Source organism: Nesoenas mayeri (genome assembly GCF_963082525.1).
Source record: "Nesoenas mayeri genome assembly, chromosome: 4".
In the NCBI taxonomy this organism is placed as follows: domain Eukaryota; kingdom Metazoa; phylum Chordata; class Aves; order Columbiformes; family Columbidae; genus Nesoenas; species Nesoenas mayeri.
In genome coordinates, this window is record NC_137540.1 from 1,200,714 (window position 1) to 1,217,962 (window position 17,249).

The 17,249-nt window shown below is 44.5% G+C and overlaps 1 protein-coding gene across 6 annotated transcripts in view; it reads right to left on the reverse strand.

The window, feature by feature from the left end:
* Window positions 1-6: 6 nt before the first annotated feature.
* The window catches only part of WRN (WRN RecQ like helicase), a 36,215-nt gene continuing 18,972 nt past the window's right edge, over window positions 7-17,249 (reverse strand). For 5 of the 6 annotated variants that reach the window (XM_080343475.1, XM_080343473.1, XM_080343472.1 and 2 more), the window contains exons 16-35: window positions 17,009-17,091; window positions 15,870-15,976; window positions 14,972-15,159; window positions 14,110-14,287; window positions 13,329-13,510; window positions 12,092-12,193; window positions 11,664-11,753; window positions 10,648-10,789; window positions 8,948-9,118; window positions 8,774-8,868; window positions 7,376-7,442; window positions 7,162-7,235; window positions 6,696-6,777; window positions 6,321-6,433; window positions 5,363-5,477; window positions 4,351-4,476; window positions 3,565-3,727; window positions 2,331-2,545; window positions 1,421-1,492; window positions 7-407 (exon numbers count right to left, since the gene is read on the reverse strand). In XM_080343475.1, the coding sequence (XP_080199601.1) occupies window positions 285-407; window positions 1,421-1,492; window positions 2,331-2,545; window positions 3,565-3,727; window positions 4,351-4,476; window positions 5,363-5,477; window positions 6,321-6,433; window positions 6,696-6,777; window positions 7,162-7,235; window positions 7,376-7,442; window positions 8,774-8,868; window positions 8,948-9,118; window positions 10,648-10,789; window positions 11,664-11,753; window positions 12,092-12,193; window positions 13,329-13,510; window positions 14,110-14,287; window positions 14,972-15,159; window positions 15,870-15,976; window positions 17,009-17,091 (2,488 nt within the window). In that variant the 3' untranslated portion in view covers window positions 7-284. The remainder of the gene's footprint in view (window positions 408-1,420; window positions 1,493-2,330; window positions 2,546-3,564; window positions 3,728-4,350; window positions 4,477-5,362; window positions 5,478-6,320; window positions 6,434-6,695; window positions 6,778-7,161; window positions 7,236-7,375; window positions 7,443-8,773; window positions 8,869-8,947; window positions 9,119-10,647; window positions 10,790-11,663; window positions 11,754-12,091; window positions 12,194-13,328; window positions 13,511-14,109; window positions 14,288-14,971; window positions 15,160-15,869; window positions 15,977-17,008; window positions 17,092-17,249) is intronic. The other variant, XM_080343476.1, reaches the window with a different exon arrangement.

Here is a 17,249-nt window from a genome sequence, read left to right on the forward strand (position 1 = left end):
CCCCGCGCCGGCGCCTCGCTCCGGAAGTGGGCGCGTGGTTGCCGTGGCAACGGGCCCGCAGGCCTGCGCCTCCAAACCCGGCCCAGCACTCCTTTATTTTGTTTAAAAGTACTTTAGCTTTATTTTTTAATAGTAATAAATTTCACACAGTGAAAAGTAATTTATCTGCTGCCAGGTTAGAATCTCCCTCCTCTCAAGGAAGGTGAGGCGCAGCATGAGCTACAAAGAAGAAATAAGGCTTCTGAGAGTTGAAGGATGAGTAAAATAAATCCGGGGTTCTGTGTTCAGTTAAAAATGCCTTTTCTTGTGTCTGCTTTGGGTTTCTTGGTCTGGGTGGGGGGCACAACAGACACTTCTGCGGTTCCAAACCACTCTGGCACCTTTCTTTTACAAGCGGGATGCGAGCTCTGCAAGAAGAAAAATAAACATTACTTAAAAAACAACATAGAAAGAGGAAAGCATTGACACATATACAGCTCTGCCCCCCAAAAATCACAACAGCAGCCATCGACACAACGGGAACTGCAGCGCCTCTGTGTGAGCAGAGATAGAACACACCAGCAACCCCGCAGATCATTCTGCACCATGTAAAATAGGTGTGTGCAAGGTTACACGGACCTTCGCTTCAGGGAGGTGGAGCGGCTGCCTAGACCATGAATAACCACTGCTGTGCATCATGTTTTGCCCTCATATAAATATCCAGCTGCAAACCGCAGCAAGTGGTACAGCAAGAGTACTGTCAGAGACAAAATGCTGTATATACACTCACACAGCTTGTGTTGCTATCAATATATAGATGCTTGATGCCACCAGCATCCAAACTCACCCAACACTGTATTTCTAAGAGCAAAGGCAGCCAAACAGCCTCTGAAAATGATACAGTAGAGACTCTGACTCCACAGGACAGGAGGGAAGCGGCTGGTAGGTCTACCACAGCATTAACACCTGCACAGATCTGATTGAACAGGAACCCTGTGTTTTAAGGTTGTTTTTCTCCCCCTAAGTAAATGAGTCTGTATTTATAGAGTTCCAGCATCACTGCTCAATGAGATCACTTTCTTATCCATTTTACTTTTTTTTTCTTTTTGTGGTGAAATGCATCCATTTCAGACACAGTGGAACCAGTACTCTGGCTTTTTCTTTTTATTAGAAAATACTTCACCACAGAGGCTCTGAGAACTTAAATCCTTGCTTCTGACTCCTAAATGCTGTGTTTCCAAGTGTGTTTTCACAGCAAAGCTGTTAGTTAAAAATTAAGTAGTAGGCACAGAGGAATTAATTTGTAATTTCTTATCTAATGCCTACTGGCTATAGGTTAGAACAACCAAGCTGAGACTTGCGGATCAATGACATCAGTATTACCGACAGCCTCGTTAATGAGGTTACCCCACGCTTTATTGCAGTCAGAACAGCTGCTCACCAAAGCTGAAGGCCCCGTTTGCAGATGCATTTTCTCAGCTCCTTCCTCCAATGTTGGATGGATTGAATTACCCTGTAAAAGCAACAGAAACATAAGGTTGTTAAAATCCATGAACATTCATTAGCAGTCTTAAAAGTTGTTGGAACCAGTGTACCTTCTGAAGGTGAAGTCAATGATGACTATTTGGATTAGCTTCTGAATCTGCAGTCTACTCATTTGTTTAAGAGTTACCTAATTTCTAGTAGCATGTCACTCCTCTTATTTATTCCAGCAGCTAACAGCAGCAGAAAAAAGTGTAATCAGAGCTCACGCAATTGGACTGCCAGATGGTCAGCTTCAGGGACAAGGCTGCTCAGACACAGATACTGCAAAACCAGAACACACGTAGGGATGGAAGCCACCACCAACTCAGCAAAACGGCAAGGCTTGAAAAGTTGTTTGAGACAAAGTTAAAGCAACTGCAGAGAACTTGGAATTTCAGCTGTTTCCTCCACTGCCACATACACTGTAAATCCAGGATTTTACCAGGGACCACTTCCCAAAGGGCTGGACAGCAGAAGATCTTCAACCCTACTCTGAGGCCACTACTAAACTGCCATTGTCATGGTCCTGCAGCAGCAGAGCCCCAGGGGCAGAGACAGGCTGAGAGTCCCACAGATGAGCTGCAGGACGTGCTGAACAGAGCACAGCCAGGCTGCGCAGGGGCAGCCCCTTCCTCTGGTTCTGCTCTGAGCATCCCCCTCAGAGCAGAGGGAGGCACAGACCCACTCAAAGCTGAGGGAAAGTTGGACTGGGAAGACAAACACTATACACCACTGGAAACAGCAACATCATGAAAGATCTTTCAGTCTGCTCCTACAAAAATGAAACATTATTTCCACAAAACCTGCTTTTTACATCTTTTACTCACCTTTGTTTCATTCCATGAGTCATCTTCCCCGCTTGCTTGATCTGCTCCTGTTTTTTCCTGCTGCCCATCTGACCACACCAACTTCTTTCTGACACTTGAGCCATCCTGAGACTTATCTCTGTTTTCTTTCTCCAATAACGCAATGGTCATCCTGATGAGATACAGGTCGACATTTGCAGGAACAAGCTTTCTAATTGCTTGAATTTTGGTGGTGTCTTGGAAAAAAAAATAAATACAGTATTTTTTAAGTCCTCTTGCTCAGTATTCAGCTTTCTTACATTCTGTAAGACATCAGTTGCCCCTCATTAAAGCACAGGGTAGATTAAGGTAAAGGCTAAAAAGTAAGACAACACAGGGGTCTATTCACAGGAAAACATAACAGGCTCACAGGATAAATCCCCACCTCATTCACACTCAAACAATCTTGCTGTCCTCAGATATTTAGGCTAAATAACATGAGAATTGCCTGCCTCCCACTGGTGCCATGGACTATTTTGTCGAGGCAGCTCAGGTTGAAAAGCCGCCTGCTTTCTGCCGTGCTGCTACAGAAACCGGCACAGCAGGAACTTCCAGAGAGCAAACAGTCTGGCCGGGCCTGGAACCGCTGCTGAGCAGATGTGTTAATCCACAACAGGACAAGAGTAACAAAGCAAACAAGTCAGAAAATTAAGTTAAGCTACTAGGCCAAGACTGAACTTCAGGTCACTCGTTCTCGGAGCCACCAGTCTGTTCATGGTTCTCTTGACCTCTGAACCAGCCCATGGCACCACATGAATAGGAGGAAAAAATCCTTTTCCTGCACTATTCTGCCTCCTCACCATGAACAAATAAATACCCAGCAGAGAAGATTCATTGGGGAAATTCTACAGCATATTTGCTGTAGATCCCAGTACTTAAGGGAAGACCTTGCCAGGCTGATTATTTTTTTTTTAAATTTGAGTAAACACAGGCTTCATAAGGATACCTTAATCTTTTCAACAATATAGTGGCAGGATCTATAAAGGCCTACTCCCTTTTGCTCTTTACTGAATCACAATGGCCTTATTTTATTAATAAAACATAAGCCTGAGAGGAAAGCAATGACCTTGGCATTGCCAGGCCCTGCCTCACACAGCCAGGCTTCCCAGAAATAACTGGATCTCCCTAAAGCAGCAGCAGAGCTGTCAGGTTGGCTGTTCCCTTCACCCACACCCCTCTACCATGAGAAGCCTCAGGTCAGGGCTGCGATGCTCACCGGAGTTGATGGGGGGATTACAGATAACATCAGAAACCATCTGCTGAATGTGGGGAGTCAAACCCGCGCGCTGCAGGTCCAGCGGGCAGCCAGCTTTCAGCGCTTGGAACAGATGCATGCCGACCTCCGAAACAGGCAGAGACCTCGTCTCGCTGATGGTGCTCTAGGGAAGCACAGGCAGAAGGAATTGAGATGGCAGGAGTGTCTGAAATACACCCAAGAGCTCAAAACCTGGCGACCTCCCATTCCCAAACAGTAACTGGGGAATACTGGCACCCAGCAGCATAGCAAAGCTCCCCATTTCCATCACAAAGGAAACAGATGCTCTTGCCTCACAGTTAAACCAGGACCAACCCAGCTCCTACTTCAGGAGATTGTGTCCAAGCCTCAGATGTCTCCTGCTGAGGAGCTGCCATGAACCTGACCTTCCAGCAGCCCGTTTGACTGGTAACATCAATGCACAACACACGTAACAGCCTCAAAAAAGTTCCCCCTTATTTTCACGTCTCTTAAATGAATCGAACAGCAACATTTCTGCCCCATGCCCTGCCAAATTACACAGGCCTTGTCTCACCGCACCCAGCGAGCCCAGTTTGTCACAGTTTTACTGGCCCAGAGAGGGAAGCTGGATGAGCTACTGCTCGCCAGGAAAGACACAGCTCCAGGGTTTTCGCGCAATCCCTCCCCAGCAGCGGGCAGAGGATTCGAGAGGCTTGTAAATCCCCCACCTACAGACCCAACACCCCCCCAGCCATTAGTTTTTAATCAGGGAAAGGCAGAGCTCACCACCGAGAGGTTCTTCTCTTGGAACAGGACATAGGTGACGTGCTCTGAGGGAGAGAGGGCTCTGGTCTGCCGCCAGGGAGATGCTGCTTTCTCCTCTTCAGATCCAGATGGGGGGAATGTGTCCGGCTAAGAGAGATAAAGAGGATTTAGAAGTAACAACCAATGGATCATCCTCCCATTATCTGGAGTTCTTTGAAAAAGCAGCAATGGGGTTATTCATCTCTGAAGAGGTTGATTTCCACCCTAGAATCTGTGTTCCTCAAAAACCAAAGCAAAGAGGGAATCTGAAAACTCGCACGCTTCCACCTTATTAAAACAAGCACAGGGTTGGCCCAAGGGGCTTGCAAAGAAACTGCCCCACAAAACCAGTGTCCAGGTCAACACAACTTCTTGCTTGTTGCTCACTACACATGAAAATACTCCATCAGAACAAACTGGCATTCTGTCTACTCTTTAGTATGGGAAAATCCTCCATTTATTGTAATCTTTTGCTCACGGATTTATTGAAAAACAGGAATGCTTTTGGTCTCCAATCCTAGATCGTAATAGCTTTCTGTGAAACAAAACAATTCAGAGTCATCTCAAGGATTACAGCAAACAGTGTTGCTGCTCTACCTGCCTGCCAGACTCGATACATCATTTTAACTGTAGATTTACATAGAAATTAAGACCCTGAGAGCAAAACTGCTTCCTAGTTGCACCAACCCTCTGCACCGCGGCCCCTCCTTGCTGCTGCCTATTGCCACAGCAACCCATTGGCAGCCATTCTACAGAAAGTCTTTGACAAAAGAACATCAACTCTGACAAGAAACGCAGCTGAAGCAGGAGTATGTCCAACTGCTGGAAATCTAAGCTCCCTTTCCTCAGAAGAAACTCTGAGGAATCAAAGCCCTGCGCTCAGAGACAATAAATCATGGAGAAGGAACATTTATTCTCCCTTTGGCCTCCAACCCCAAATCACAGCAACCAGCTACAAGCTCTCAACAGCAGCAGACACTTGAGTAAATCGTACCTGCAAACCATTTGCTTGGCAGAAATCCTTAATCTCAGCCAGGAGAGGGACCAACATGGTGGATTTTGCTTCAGATACACCATCAATTCTCTTCACGTTCTCAACAGTCGTAGGCCTGGTTTGGGATGAATAACAAAAGCCGTTGAAACATTGTGTGTCTGTGAATGGCACGTGATGGCACCACAGCTCTATCAGTCATGACTTGACTTCTTTCCTGTGCCATCATCATGTCTACAACTAATAAAGTTCAGTGTTTGCCCTTTTGTATCATGAAGCTTGACCACAGCAAAAGCTTCATGTTTTCTGTTTAATACTTCGGAGGGTCAGTTGACCACGTCTGTATTTATTTAATCTGCCAAGAGCACATAAACACAGATATCTTCTATAGCAACATACACATTCCAAAAGTAGCATTACCTAATTGCTCCTAGTAGCTGGGGAAGGCACATGAGATGCATTACACTGAGCTGCCCCACCAAATGTTCACAATGACAAAAGTGGTTTTCTCCCCTCCACCTCCTTTCAATACTTATGTAACAGTAAATTGTTTTTACTCTTTTATGCTACAGAGCTGGCCACGCAGGGTGAGGGACAGCTCCTGACATCTAGCTGGCCCTTCTCAGATACGGGCATGCTAAAGTGATCAGAACACACTGGAGAGAAGTTGGAAAGGTAAAGATTGGTAGAAAACATGCACCTTCCCCCTTTGACTGGTCAGCCTGACAGGAGGTTTGGTTACAGACACAGGCAGATTTGGCATTTGGGGCTTTTTAATCAAAAACAGAATGAAGAAGCAAGTCTGATGTCAGTAACTAACTTAGAGCAGTCAGTGGCCTACAAGGGTATTAGTGCGAACGAAGATCCTCAGGAAAAGAGCAACACTCACCCAGGAACAGCAGAAAATGGGTTTGTGACCCAGCTTTTCAGTTTGTACAGCACATCTGCATGCTGGATTTACCTTATTCGGGCCATATCCACCAGGATCTTATTGGTTGCCAAGACAGCTGGAGGAATTTCCTTCTCATTAGCTACCTTCTGTCTAGCAGTCAGCAGCTTGCCGTACAGAGCAGTCTGTGAAGGAGAACGCCCAGTTCTCATAATTAACCTCACACAGGTATAATTAATACATGAGGGAAAGTTGTAGCTTCCCTTGTCTTTCTACTAACACACAAAAAGCCTGTGATCCATTAATTCAGCTTAACACCTTGAAATTCTCTTCTAGGGCTCCTCTTCCAAAGACGTTTGTGCTATTGAGAGCTGCCCAAGCCAGCCGCTGCACCCCAGGAGGACTGGGGGGCTGCAGTTAGAGATCCTCGTTCTCCCAATAACTTACCTCTAGTTCTTTTTCTCGGGATGAAACAGCAGATTCTGGGGGCTTCAAAGGAGAAGATTTCACCCGCAAGTGCTCTGGAACACTAATGAGAAACATTTACCTCTGATTAGACTGCTATGATTATACCACAATCTCTGTTAGCAGATAAGCTACTGAATTTGAAGTAACACCAGTGAGAAAGTTTATACCTCAGCTATTAAAGCTTCCTCTGCCTGTGACACATTAAGTGCACTGAATGTTAATGCAACTTGTCAGATTGCACAAAGCCTGCTCAATACTGTAATAGTTCAATGTTTTGAAATACAATGCAGTGTACGGCAGTTTAAAGCACTTTTTCATTGTGTAATATAGTAAACATTTTTACGGCCACTTTGCAAAGGAATGCTGGTTTTAAGGGTCATCCTACAAACAGTATCCTATTAACAGTCAAAATCAGGCAATTCTGTTTTAATTTAGAATACTGTACCTGTTAAGCATGTTATTGCTTCTTGAAGGACTTTTACCTTTTCCCTCATATGAAAACATTTCAAACAGAGACAGCTGTAAGAAAAAAAAAACAAATGCTGATGTATCAGTCTCTCCATTCAATTTGCCATGAGCAGCAAAACATTTGTGACAACACAATACACTTGCAAGATATATTTTTTAAAAGCAATAAGAGGGGCTGTTCTGGTACCCACCTGCTTGACTGGAGAGCCCTTGGTGTCCGGGGAGCGCTGCGTGGAGAGCACGGGGAAAGCTCTGCCGCTGCAAGCAAAGTCAGCACATCTTAACCCAGAGTCATCTGTACGCTCTCAAAAAACTAACATTCTGCTAAGCAAACAACTTGCTACAAGGATATCTTGAGCAATAGTTCTTTTTTACTAGAATCATAATTCTTGGTGAAAACCATGAGGACCTCAAAGCCTGTCAATACCAAAACCTCAGCAAGGAACAAGGATCTTGTATCACAGAAGACAAAGATCTTCGTGACAAAAATGGAATTTTTTGTGACAATGTTGCTTAAAGAATTTTAAAGATCCCATTTCTGAAGAAAATGAACTACAAGCTTTTGGGTTTGCACAGAGCATCCAGCTTTCACTGCTGCTCACTGATACTAAGCAATATCTTTTTTCTTCTAGAATACCTGTAGACAGCAGCTACAAGAGCCACAACAGCACAACACTAGAAGGCAAAAAATATATATATAGTACTTTGTGTAACTAAAAAAATAAGTATATCAGGTATTGACATTCTAGACATCAGAGCAGGCAGCCAAAGGCCAAGACCAAAAAGCTTTCCTGTGGTATTATTTCTTGCCATGGTGAAGCCTCTACAAGCTCTAGTTCATCTTTCACCTCAAAGGAATGAGTAGAATGATGGTGTGTGCAGGTCAACCCCACACCCTTCATTAAATAGAACCAGAAGCAAAAGATTGCAAGCAAAACTCCCAAGTTATTTTCTTGGAGCTACAAACTCTGTGTTGAACCAATTCTTATTACAATTAAAAACTGTGAAACAGAAATGCCTAAGTTTTAATAAAAAGTAGGCCAAGTGCACAATTGGGAAGACAAGTCACTAGCTGCTCTATTCCCAGTGCCACACTTAACTCATCAGCATTAGAAATAAGTCTTGATGGATTTTCCTCTAACAGTTCTTGTCTTCAGCTGATAACTTCATCCAGGAGGATGCATTTCCACAACACGCTTCCATGCTACCCAGAACCACTGATGGACACACTGTCTGACCGGTTTTAGCTGCGGAGGCCAGGAAGGTGTTTCTCCAACATACATCTCCCCAGTAACCTTCCTAAACCACTCAACTGCTCAACGAGCTCCAGCAAAGACCTCAGTGATGAAGCCCTGCCAGACGGAAGCTGCAGACAGCAGGTCACCTAACGCACCAGCAGGCAAGAGGTGCCCATCCCAGCACTCCCACTGGCTTTTTAAAATTATTATAACACCACCTGAAGGAAAGCTTTGGCTAGAAAAACATCAAGTGCAGAAGCATCCTGTCCACCTCAGCCATCTTCAGAAACTGGGCATCAGATGTTAAATTAATAAAAAATACACTCAAGGGAAGAAAGGCACTATAATTACCTTCTAGGAGGCTTCTGCAGATTAAGGTCTTCGCTGGACTGCAATAGAAGACTTGGATTTGAGTCAGATCCAGCTTTTAACAGCCAATTTCTACCCTGTAATAAATAAACCATATGGCTTAGCTGTAGACGACTCAGGGGAATCTTGGAGGAGCTGTTTCACACCAACACGTACCTTCTGGGTAAGCGCACACGTGGTTGCGAACTTGCTCCGCCCAGAGACTTCTTTGAGGAACCCTTCCAGGATGAGCTGCTGGCTGAGCAGCCTCCACCAGCTGTCGGGCCAGTCCCTGCCGCTGCCGAAGAGGGGGTGCCGGCGGAACCGCTCCGGCAGCCGCTGAGAGCCCTGAAACCACCGACGGACTGGTCAGACCTCTCCAGCCCTTCTGGAAGGGAATCTCCAATATAACCAATAAACCAAAAACCTCACATAACAGGAGCACGTCCTCAAGAACGTGCTCAACGATAAACCATGGCTGTTGCCTTGCTCACGTCACCTGAAGAGCAGTTTTGCCTCTATTAAGCCAATCCTGCGCTTTCTGCTGAGGCTGGGATGAGATCACAGTTCTATTTCACAGCAAGACCCCAGACAAACCCAGGCTCGGAGCACACAACAGTTCCAACACCTCCCACGGCACACAGGGGAGGCTACAGGGACAACCCGGCCATCCCCAGCAGCCGTGCCATCTACTGCAGGCATATTCCATCGGTTCAGTCCATTTGACATTGCAGGAGTTCCAACAGAAGCAGTTACCCTTTCTGGTTTTAATTAAAAAGAGCGTAAGGCCTCTTTAAATCCCAGGATGGGTAAAAGCCAGAAGCAAGCTCACCGCAGTGTCTCCTCTACTCCTCCCTCATTGCTAAGTGCTTTCTGCTTGCCTTTTAAAATAAAAATGGATTTCATTCTTGTTTTTAAAAGTTGCTGCTTTACTCATCTCTCACCAATGGTTCAAGACTCTAAAAAAAGCAGATGAGGTCGTGTCTGATGGGTTCTCTGCGCTCCCCTCCCCACAATGGGCTCCAGCCCCTTCACAAGGAGAGAAACTCTTGGCATAAACCTGTAAGGTCAATGACTTCTCTGAATCAGGGACGTTAAGAGGGAATCAAGCTCTGGTAGCTGAAAGCACCTTAGAAAGAACTTGCAATTTATTGCTAGAATCTGAAGTCAGAGAATTGAGGCTTCAAACTCTGTTATTTGTACAGCTGCTCAATCTCCCTCCACTGGGGAAAGATACAAGTATTTGTGTAGGCACTAAAATGTTATTCTGTATTTGCAGTAAAAATATTACACCATCTTCACTTCTTCCAGTGATGCTTAATAAATTAACAATCAAGACTACCTTAAAATCTTCAACGATGTGTTTCTCCCCTAAACACACACTTGTGACTATTAGCAACCTTCTTACTAAAAGGAAAAGAGAGGGATACCATTCACCCCATTTGATCAAGTGCTCCAGGTGAGGGTTTTCCTAGATTGTAAACATAAGAGATTCTGTTCTTATTCCTGTATTTCTAGTGAGTTTTCCCCCTAATATTTCAAATGCACATATATGAAGACACATATGAATCACTGACATTCACATTTATATTCACTCTACTGTCCTACTTGCTGTCTCACTCCAAGTCAGCCAGCAAAGCCAGAACACATGCCATCACTTACTTTATTCAAACATAAACCAATGGATTACCAAGCAAATCAGTGTATTCTTCATTCTGAAAAGGCTATTCCTTTCAGAATGTATTTATGCAAAACCCCCCAACTTGGTACTAAATATACATCTGTGTGAATGTATTGTTCAGTAAATGAATTAAGATGAACACTAGCAGTCCCTCCACTCTCAGAACACATTCATAAATGTTTTTACTTGCACTTACAGATCCTCGGAGAAACAAGATGGGAACTCTGGTTCCGAACTTCTCCTCCAGGGCGCTCACCGCAGACAGCAGCTGCTGCGCCTGCTTCCCGAAGTCCTGCAAACCGCCCTCCGAGTCGCTGGCCGCTGCAAAACCAGCAGCTCTGCAAGGCACAAAGCAAACCAAGTTGACACACAGAAATCAAGTGCCCTCACCCTTCTTTCAAACGCTGCTTAGTGAGCGGGAGTTAAATAAAATACACTAAGTTATTGATATAAACGTGAGACCAAGCTAAAGTCCAAATCACATGTGGTTATGACAGCTGCACAATGCAACACTGGCCGTTCTTCACGGTGCTCGGTGTGATAGCGCATTGTCTCTGCCATCTTCTGAATTTACTATTTGAATATTTGGTCTGTTTTAGGCATCCAACACATTTCTTCAGTTGTACCTAAGAGCAGGGGCATTTGTCTTTTTTTTGTCAAACAAACACTCAAAGGAAAAAAAAAACGCAAAACGAAAGAGCAACCCCATAAAGATTTTCTAGGTTATTGCATGTATCTGCAATGGGGAGACCTTATAAAAACCACTGGCACAAATCACTTCAAAGGAGGAGATACAGCATGATCTATTCCAGGGGATCCCAGTTCTGCACCACAATTTCCTTGTGTGGCTCTTGACCAGCACAACAATAAGATAATTTTGTGAGATCATAATTTGATCAGTTTTAGCAGAAGCCAGACAACAATTTCTTAGTCCTTGAGCATGAAGGAAACATAGCTGAATCGATAACATCTTTGCAGAAAGCGACAACAAAAACACCTCGTCTCTGATCAGGAAGCATCAGGCTATGAGCAACAACAAGGAATCATTTGTTGTAACTCCAGGGAAAGCGTGTAAGAGCAAGGAAGGTGTTTCTACTCATACCAGCTGCAAAAATCAGATGCATCAAGAGTCAGTTCTTTCAGACAATTTGCCTTGTAGTCAGCCTGAGAGAACATGAGCTCCTGCATCTGTCTTTAGGGAAGAAAGCTTACCTGGACCTGCAATTATCGCAGCATTCTTCTGTGCCCGTGATGCTGGAGACCTTTCGAAGCTGTTTGTCTTCAAAATGAGACAGGATGATTCTACCCAAGGGAATGCAGGGAATTAAATTAAAGACAGAGATTTACACATAAAATTCCTCGCAGAAAACAGAGTTGAAATCAGTATTGTTAATTAATTCACTGGGGAGCCAATTATTTGGCCTTGATTCCTCTAAAGAAAGAGAAGTTTATTTTTTTAATAGTAAATAAGCAACACTTGATGTATGCATTAATATAAAAATGCTGAAGGCATTATTTCTTTATATTGCTGTTTAAATACAGAACGACACACTTGGAGTAAAAAGAGCCTTCTGGTCACAAGAGCTCTTACTGAAGCTGACTGAAGTTCCACAAAACACAGAATGAAAGGCAGCACTCACTTCCTCCGGCAGCCGTTCGACACAAGGTAAGTCTCTATTTTTGCCAACATCTTCAATTTGTACAAGCGGAACTTTTCATTGCGTATCTCACCGAGAAGGGCTCTGTCCGACAAAAGAAACAGTTAAGCACCTTAAATACTGACCAGTGTTCCCCTGTCCTACACCAAAAATGAAACACCAGGCAGCTGCCTCAGTCAAGATCAGCAGAAACAGATAATAGGATATTTGTCTAAAATGAAACCCAAATGTGCACCTGTCTTCCATAAACCTGATCCTTGTGGCATGGGGCAAACTCAGAACAGCACCATATTTGTACTCTTCTGAGCTTAAAGATAACTCTAAACAGGACGGACAGAGGTAGAGAGAGCTTCTTCCAACCCCACAAGCTCCTGAGCTGCAGACAGCCACGCCACAGGGCACAGAGCACTGGGAAAGGCAGTTCCCCTCAGTCTCCAGCTCTCAGTCACCACTGACAATTCACAAAATCAATTAGGATATCGCTCTTCTTTCAGGAAACTCAGGGGCGGTGTGTTAGGGCATGTCAACCTGTGGCCTGGTTTAATATCTGTTATATTCACCGCTGGAAGTGTCCAGCTGAGCAGACAGCACAGGAGGATGTGATGGCTGTAGGAAGCACCCGCACAAGCCAAACCAGAGCCACCATCTGCACTGACCTCCCCGTGCCACCCAGCATGGAAAACCAGCCCCTTCTCCAGGTGTTGGGCTCCACGCGAACACAGCTACACCCTTTCCAGCTCAAAAGTGAGCAAAACAAGTAAGTTTGCCTGCCTGGAAGTGGATGGTTTCACAGGCTCTGGCCATCTGATGATGGCCATCACCTGTATGATGAGCACTCTGCCATCAAAAAGGAAACAAAAGTTTTCTTCATTTAGACATCTAGATAAAGGACACAAACCAAGTAATTCTACAGTATCCGCACTCTTAAGGGGTGATGATGGGTCAGACAGGTCTAAAAACAGGGCAGGTGATTTACAAGGCAAGCGACCAGGTTTTGTCACTGCCTGCCTTGGAAGACATCTTCAGGAAGCAGAACTGGGACAAGGACAAGCTCAAACACCAGGGTACCAGTGGATTATCTCCCAGAAAAAGCACAGAGTACGCAGGAAAGGACTCAAGGCCTTTCTGCCAAACCCACTGCATTTTCAACCAAACCCAGCCTGCTCCGTTTGCTATGTTTTGCCTATCCATGTCTAAACGGCTGTTTCCAGGCATTTACCTGTTGAAGGTCAGGTCTGTCCCAGTCCACAGGACGTGACAAGAAGCAGGAAGCCCATCACGGCCAGCTCTCCCGATCTCCTGATAATAGGATTCCATCTCCTTAGGGGCACCGTAATGAATAACCATGCGGATATCTGCTTTGTTGATGCCCATTCCAAACGCCACTGTAGCCACAACACACTGCAAAACAGGAGCCATACGGGGAACATTTTGAAATGAGCATCAAGAACATACCTGGATTAACGCTGACACAGTTGTAACAACCTTTTGCTAGGGGCTCCAGATCCAGCTGGATAAACCAGCTTCAAACTCTGCTTCTGCAGCCCTGGTGGTAAAAACGTCCGATTCTGGTCAGAGCACAATAAGAGGTTTATAAACGTGAGAGCAATAACACATTGTGGAGAATGCTTCAGTGTCTTCCAGCAGTTACTCTCAAATAGAAGGCACAAAAGCTGTTCTGAGGAGGAACACAAGCAGTCGCAGCTTAACTCTTCCTCTGCTAAGCTGCAGGAAGAAAGCAGCTCATGGAACTTGAGACTGCTTTGTTCCAGCTACCACAATTTTCCTCAGACATAATATATTTTTAAGGGACTTGCTAAAGAGATTTGAAACAAACAAGGAATCTTTTTACTGTCAACACTGAGCAAGAATTTCTTTGCTCAGAACTGGAGACAGAGCAAATGGGAAACATGCTTATATATGCAAGTTCTTTCCTCTACCAGAGACTCCACAATTCTAAAAAAAAAAAAAAGAACAAGCAGACATGGTTTCGCACACACCTGAATTTCATCCCTCATGAACTGATGATGGGTGTCCCTCCTCTGTTTGATGCCCATGCCCGCGTGGTACGCGCCACAGGCCACCTTCAGCTTCATCAACTCGGACACAACCTGTTCCGTGGCTTTTCTTGACGGGCAGTAGATGATAGTGGGGCCCTCAAACGCGTAGGCAGAACTGCTATAAACGACAGCAGAAAAAACCCTTGCACAAACATTCCTATTGAAGTTCACAGAAAAGTCAAAGTAGCTTTTCCAGCAGTTGAACTTTTTGAAGACATAAGAGATTTAAAAAGATTAACTGGTCTACTTGTACACCAGTTGTGTGGAAAAATGGACTGGGGAGTCACTTGGTGCTCATAGGTTTCTTCTGCAAAACACAAGGTTTTTGTCCATATAGAAGCAGTGGGTTAAGGCCTCTCCATCTCCTTAAAATCATCAGGAAATGTACTGTAACAGCTGTCACTTTTGCAAGGTCTAAATTTATCTAACAAGGTACAAATGAGAGATGAAAACATAGTGTATGGTGCTTTAGAGACACACATTGCAGCTTGCAACAAGGAGAGGAAAGGGGCAGGAAACCCACCCCCTTGGATACACCACTGGGTCTGCTCATAAAAAAGGACTGTAATTCTGCTCAGATTAGCTTTACTTTAAAAAAATCTTGTTAATATCTCAGATTTATAATGGATTCATGCACATTCTATACACTACTTTTTGAAAAGTTACTCGCTAGCCAATCCATCATCATGATCTGAATTGCTACCATGCCAGCAGGTCCTCCAAGGGTCAGAACAACCTGGAGAACCTTACGTGAGCAACACGTGTATCTGAGGGATTGACAAAGCCAGGCTTAAAGCCCTACCTTCCCTGCCGAGTAAGGAACTGCTTCAAATCCCTGAGGATATCGCCACTTTGCCGTCCAACTTCTAAGTACAGGTTAGGTCTGTCAAAACTGGTACAGGTGACCTGGGGATTCCTCAGGTTCAGGCACTTGATGATGTCTTCTCTGATGGACGGGCTTGCAGTTGCTGTTAGAGCCACAATGGGGACCTGCAATGACGAGCAGAGAACGTCTGAGACCTCATGGATTTTTTTCTTCCAACTGTAAGAAACCACGAGGCAAAAAGCACAACAGTGCTTTAATCTGTTTATTATCACTGAATCAGCTCGGCTACTTGATAAACATAGTTAATATTTACCTTCCTAGAGCTTACACTGTTCACGAGAATAGACAGGGACAACACACTTAGAATACAGAGCTGTATTCTGAATGTGTGTTTTGTCTCGTTATATCTTCAAGCCTACAGTGATTTTCTGTCACGGTTGGCTAAAATTAGGAAAAGTAGGACAAAGCTTCCAAGGAGAAGATCTAAAGTGCAGGTCTAAACTGTGAAGCTTATGCAATAAATCCTTGAGGACTGTCTAGAGACTACAGCTGCTTGCTCTGACAAGACAGCCAGTTGGAAGAAATAAAAACCCCTCAGTGTCAAACCAGAAGCTCTGGGTCATCTTCCACAGCACAGAGATTCAAAGTCATTCATTTTCACAAGTTTCTGGTAGTCCAGGTTCAGAATATACTCCATCAACACATTAAGAAAAACCCACAAAACTCACTGACGGGACAGGGACTGCAGTAGCTCCAAACCAGCGCGCTCAGTGCACTCAAAAAGCAACCTCAAAGGATTAAAATTTCAAACTACCATGTAAGATGATATCAAATCCTTCTCTTATACTGGAAATCAAATGTATCAAAGCCTCACCGATGGCAGAGCCTTCTTCAACAAGTCTAAACTTCTAAAGGAATTTCGGAAGTCGTGGCCCCACTCGGAAATGCAGTGAGCTTCATCAACAGCCACGAGCGTGATCCCTGGGGGCACAAAACCCAGCACGGACATGCGAACAAGGCAAACAGAGCAGCACCCAAAGTCACAAAACAAACATCACATTCTGCTCGATTGCAGGCTTTCCTGTGAAGGCACCAAGGTGCTTATATCTTTGTTTCCAGGATGCTTTCTGCTGCACCAGCTCCCCAGGCCTGTTCTAATAACTGTCTGTTTTGTAAAAAGGCTGAAGCGCTCTTCAGAGCCCTCCCCACCACCACGCAGACATCCAGCTTCCTTCTCCAAGCTCCAAACCTCTGACGTGTCCCTCTCAACAGGTCACACTCTTACCTCTGACTTTCTTTCCCCTCTTCCCAGATCCCTTAACAATAGCCACAAAGCCTGATTACAGATGCCATTGGTTTTGTCTTCTGGATTGTAAAAGAAGGCCCGAGAGGCTCAGAACTGTACTGATGAGATACATACAAGTCCAGAAGAAGTGAACAGGGTCAAAGATGCCCCTGGAAAATAACCTTACATTTTCTGAACTGGAAGGAAGCTGCAGGCATGTGGATTGCTTTCTTCCTCTCAGCACCAGAAACTCGACTCCTTAATAAAAAGCCTAAATTCTTGGAGTTTGTGTGCCTTGGATCTATCCTAGTACGAGATGCATCAGCTGCATCGCTCTTTGAGAACAGAGTTTCAGATGTGGTGTAGTGCTTCAAAACAATTTCATCGTTACATTCTGAGAAAGAACAGAGATCAGAATGCTTAAAAGGCCAAAATGTTGCTCAGTGATACACCTTTCACCTTCTGTGATTTGAAGATCAGTGTTTCTGCACCTCTGGTCTCAGTAACTCATCCAACATTCCCATGGCAAGGCCATGCTAAAGACACTGCTCACATCTTTTGAGCAGTAACAGCGTCGTCTGACACGATTTATTGGCAATCTCTACACTGGCCTCTGAGCTCACTAGTGCTAAGAAACTGGTAAAAATGTTCAGGCATTCAAAAAGTTTAAGCGTAATTACAAATTTAAGCTGCCTGCCAACTCATCCACCACCTTATCCCCAACTTACCAATAGTATGGTTAAGATCCTGAAGTAGCTCTAAGTTGCCCGAACAGAACTCTGGAGTCATATATATGACTCTGTACCGACCCCTGCAACATAAATAAAATAAACCATCACAGAAGGAAAATCCGCAGACAAATCAACCACATCAAACAAAACTCTGATTGTCTAGAAGATGTTATTGAGAGTAAGTACAGACTTCTGGATGAGGAGTAAGAACCAAATGAAGACAGCAGGAAGCATTCCA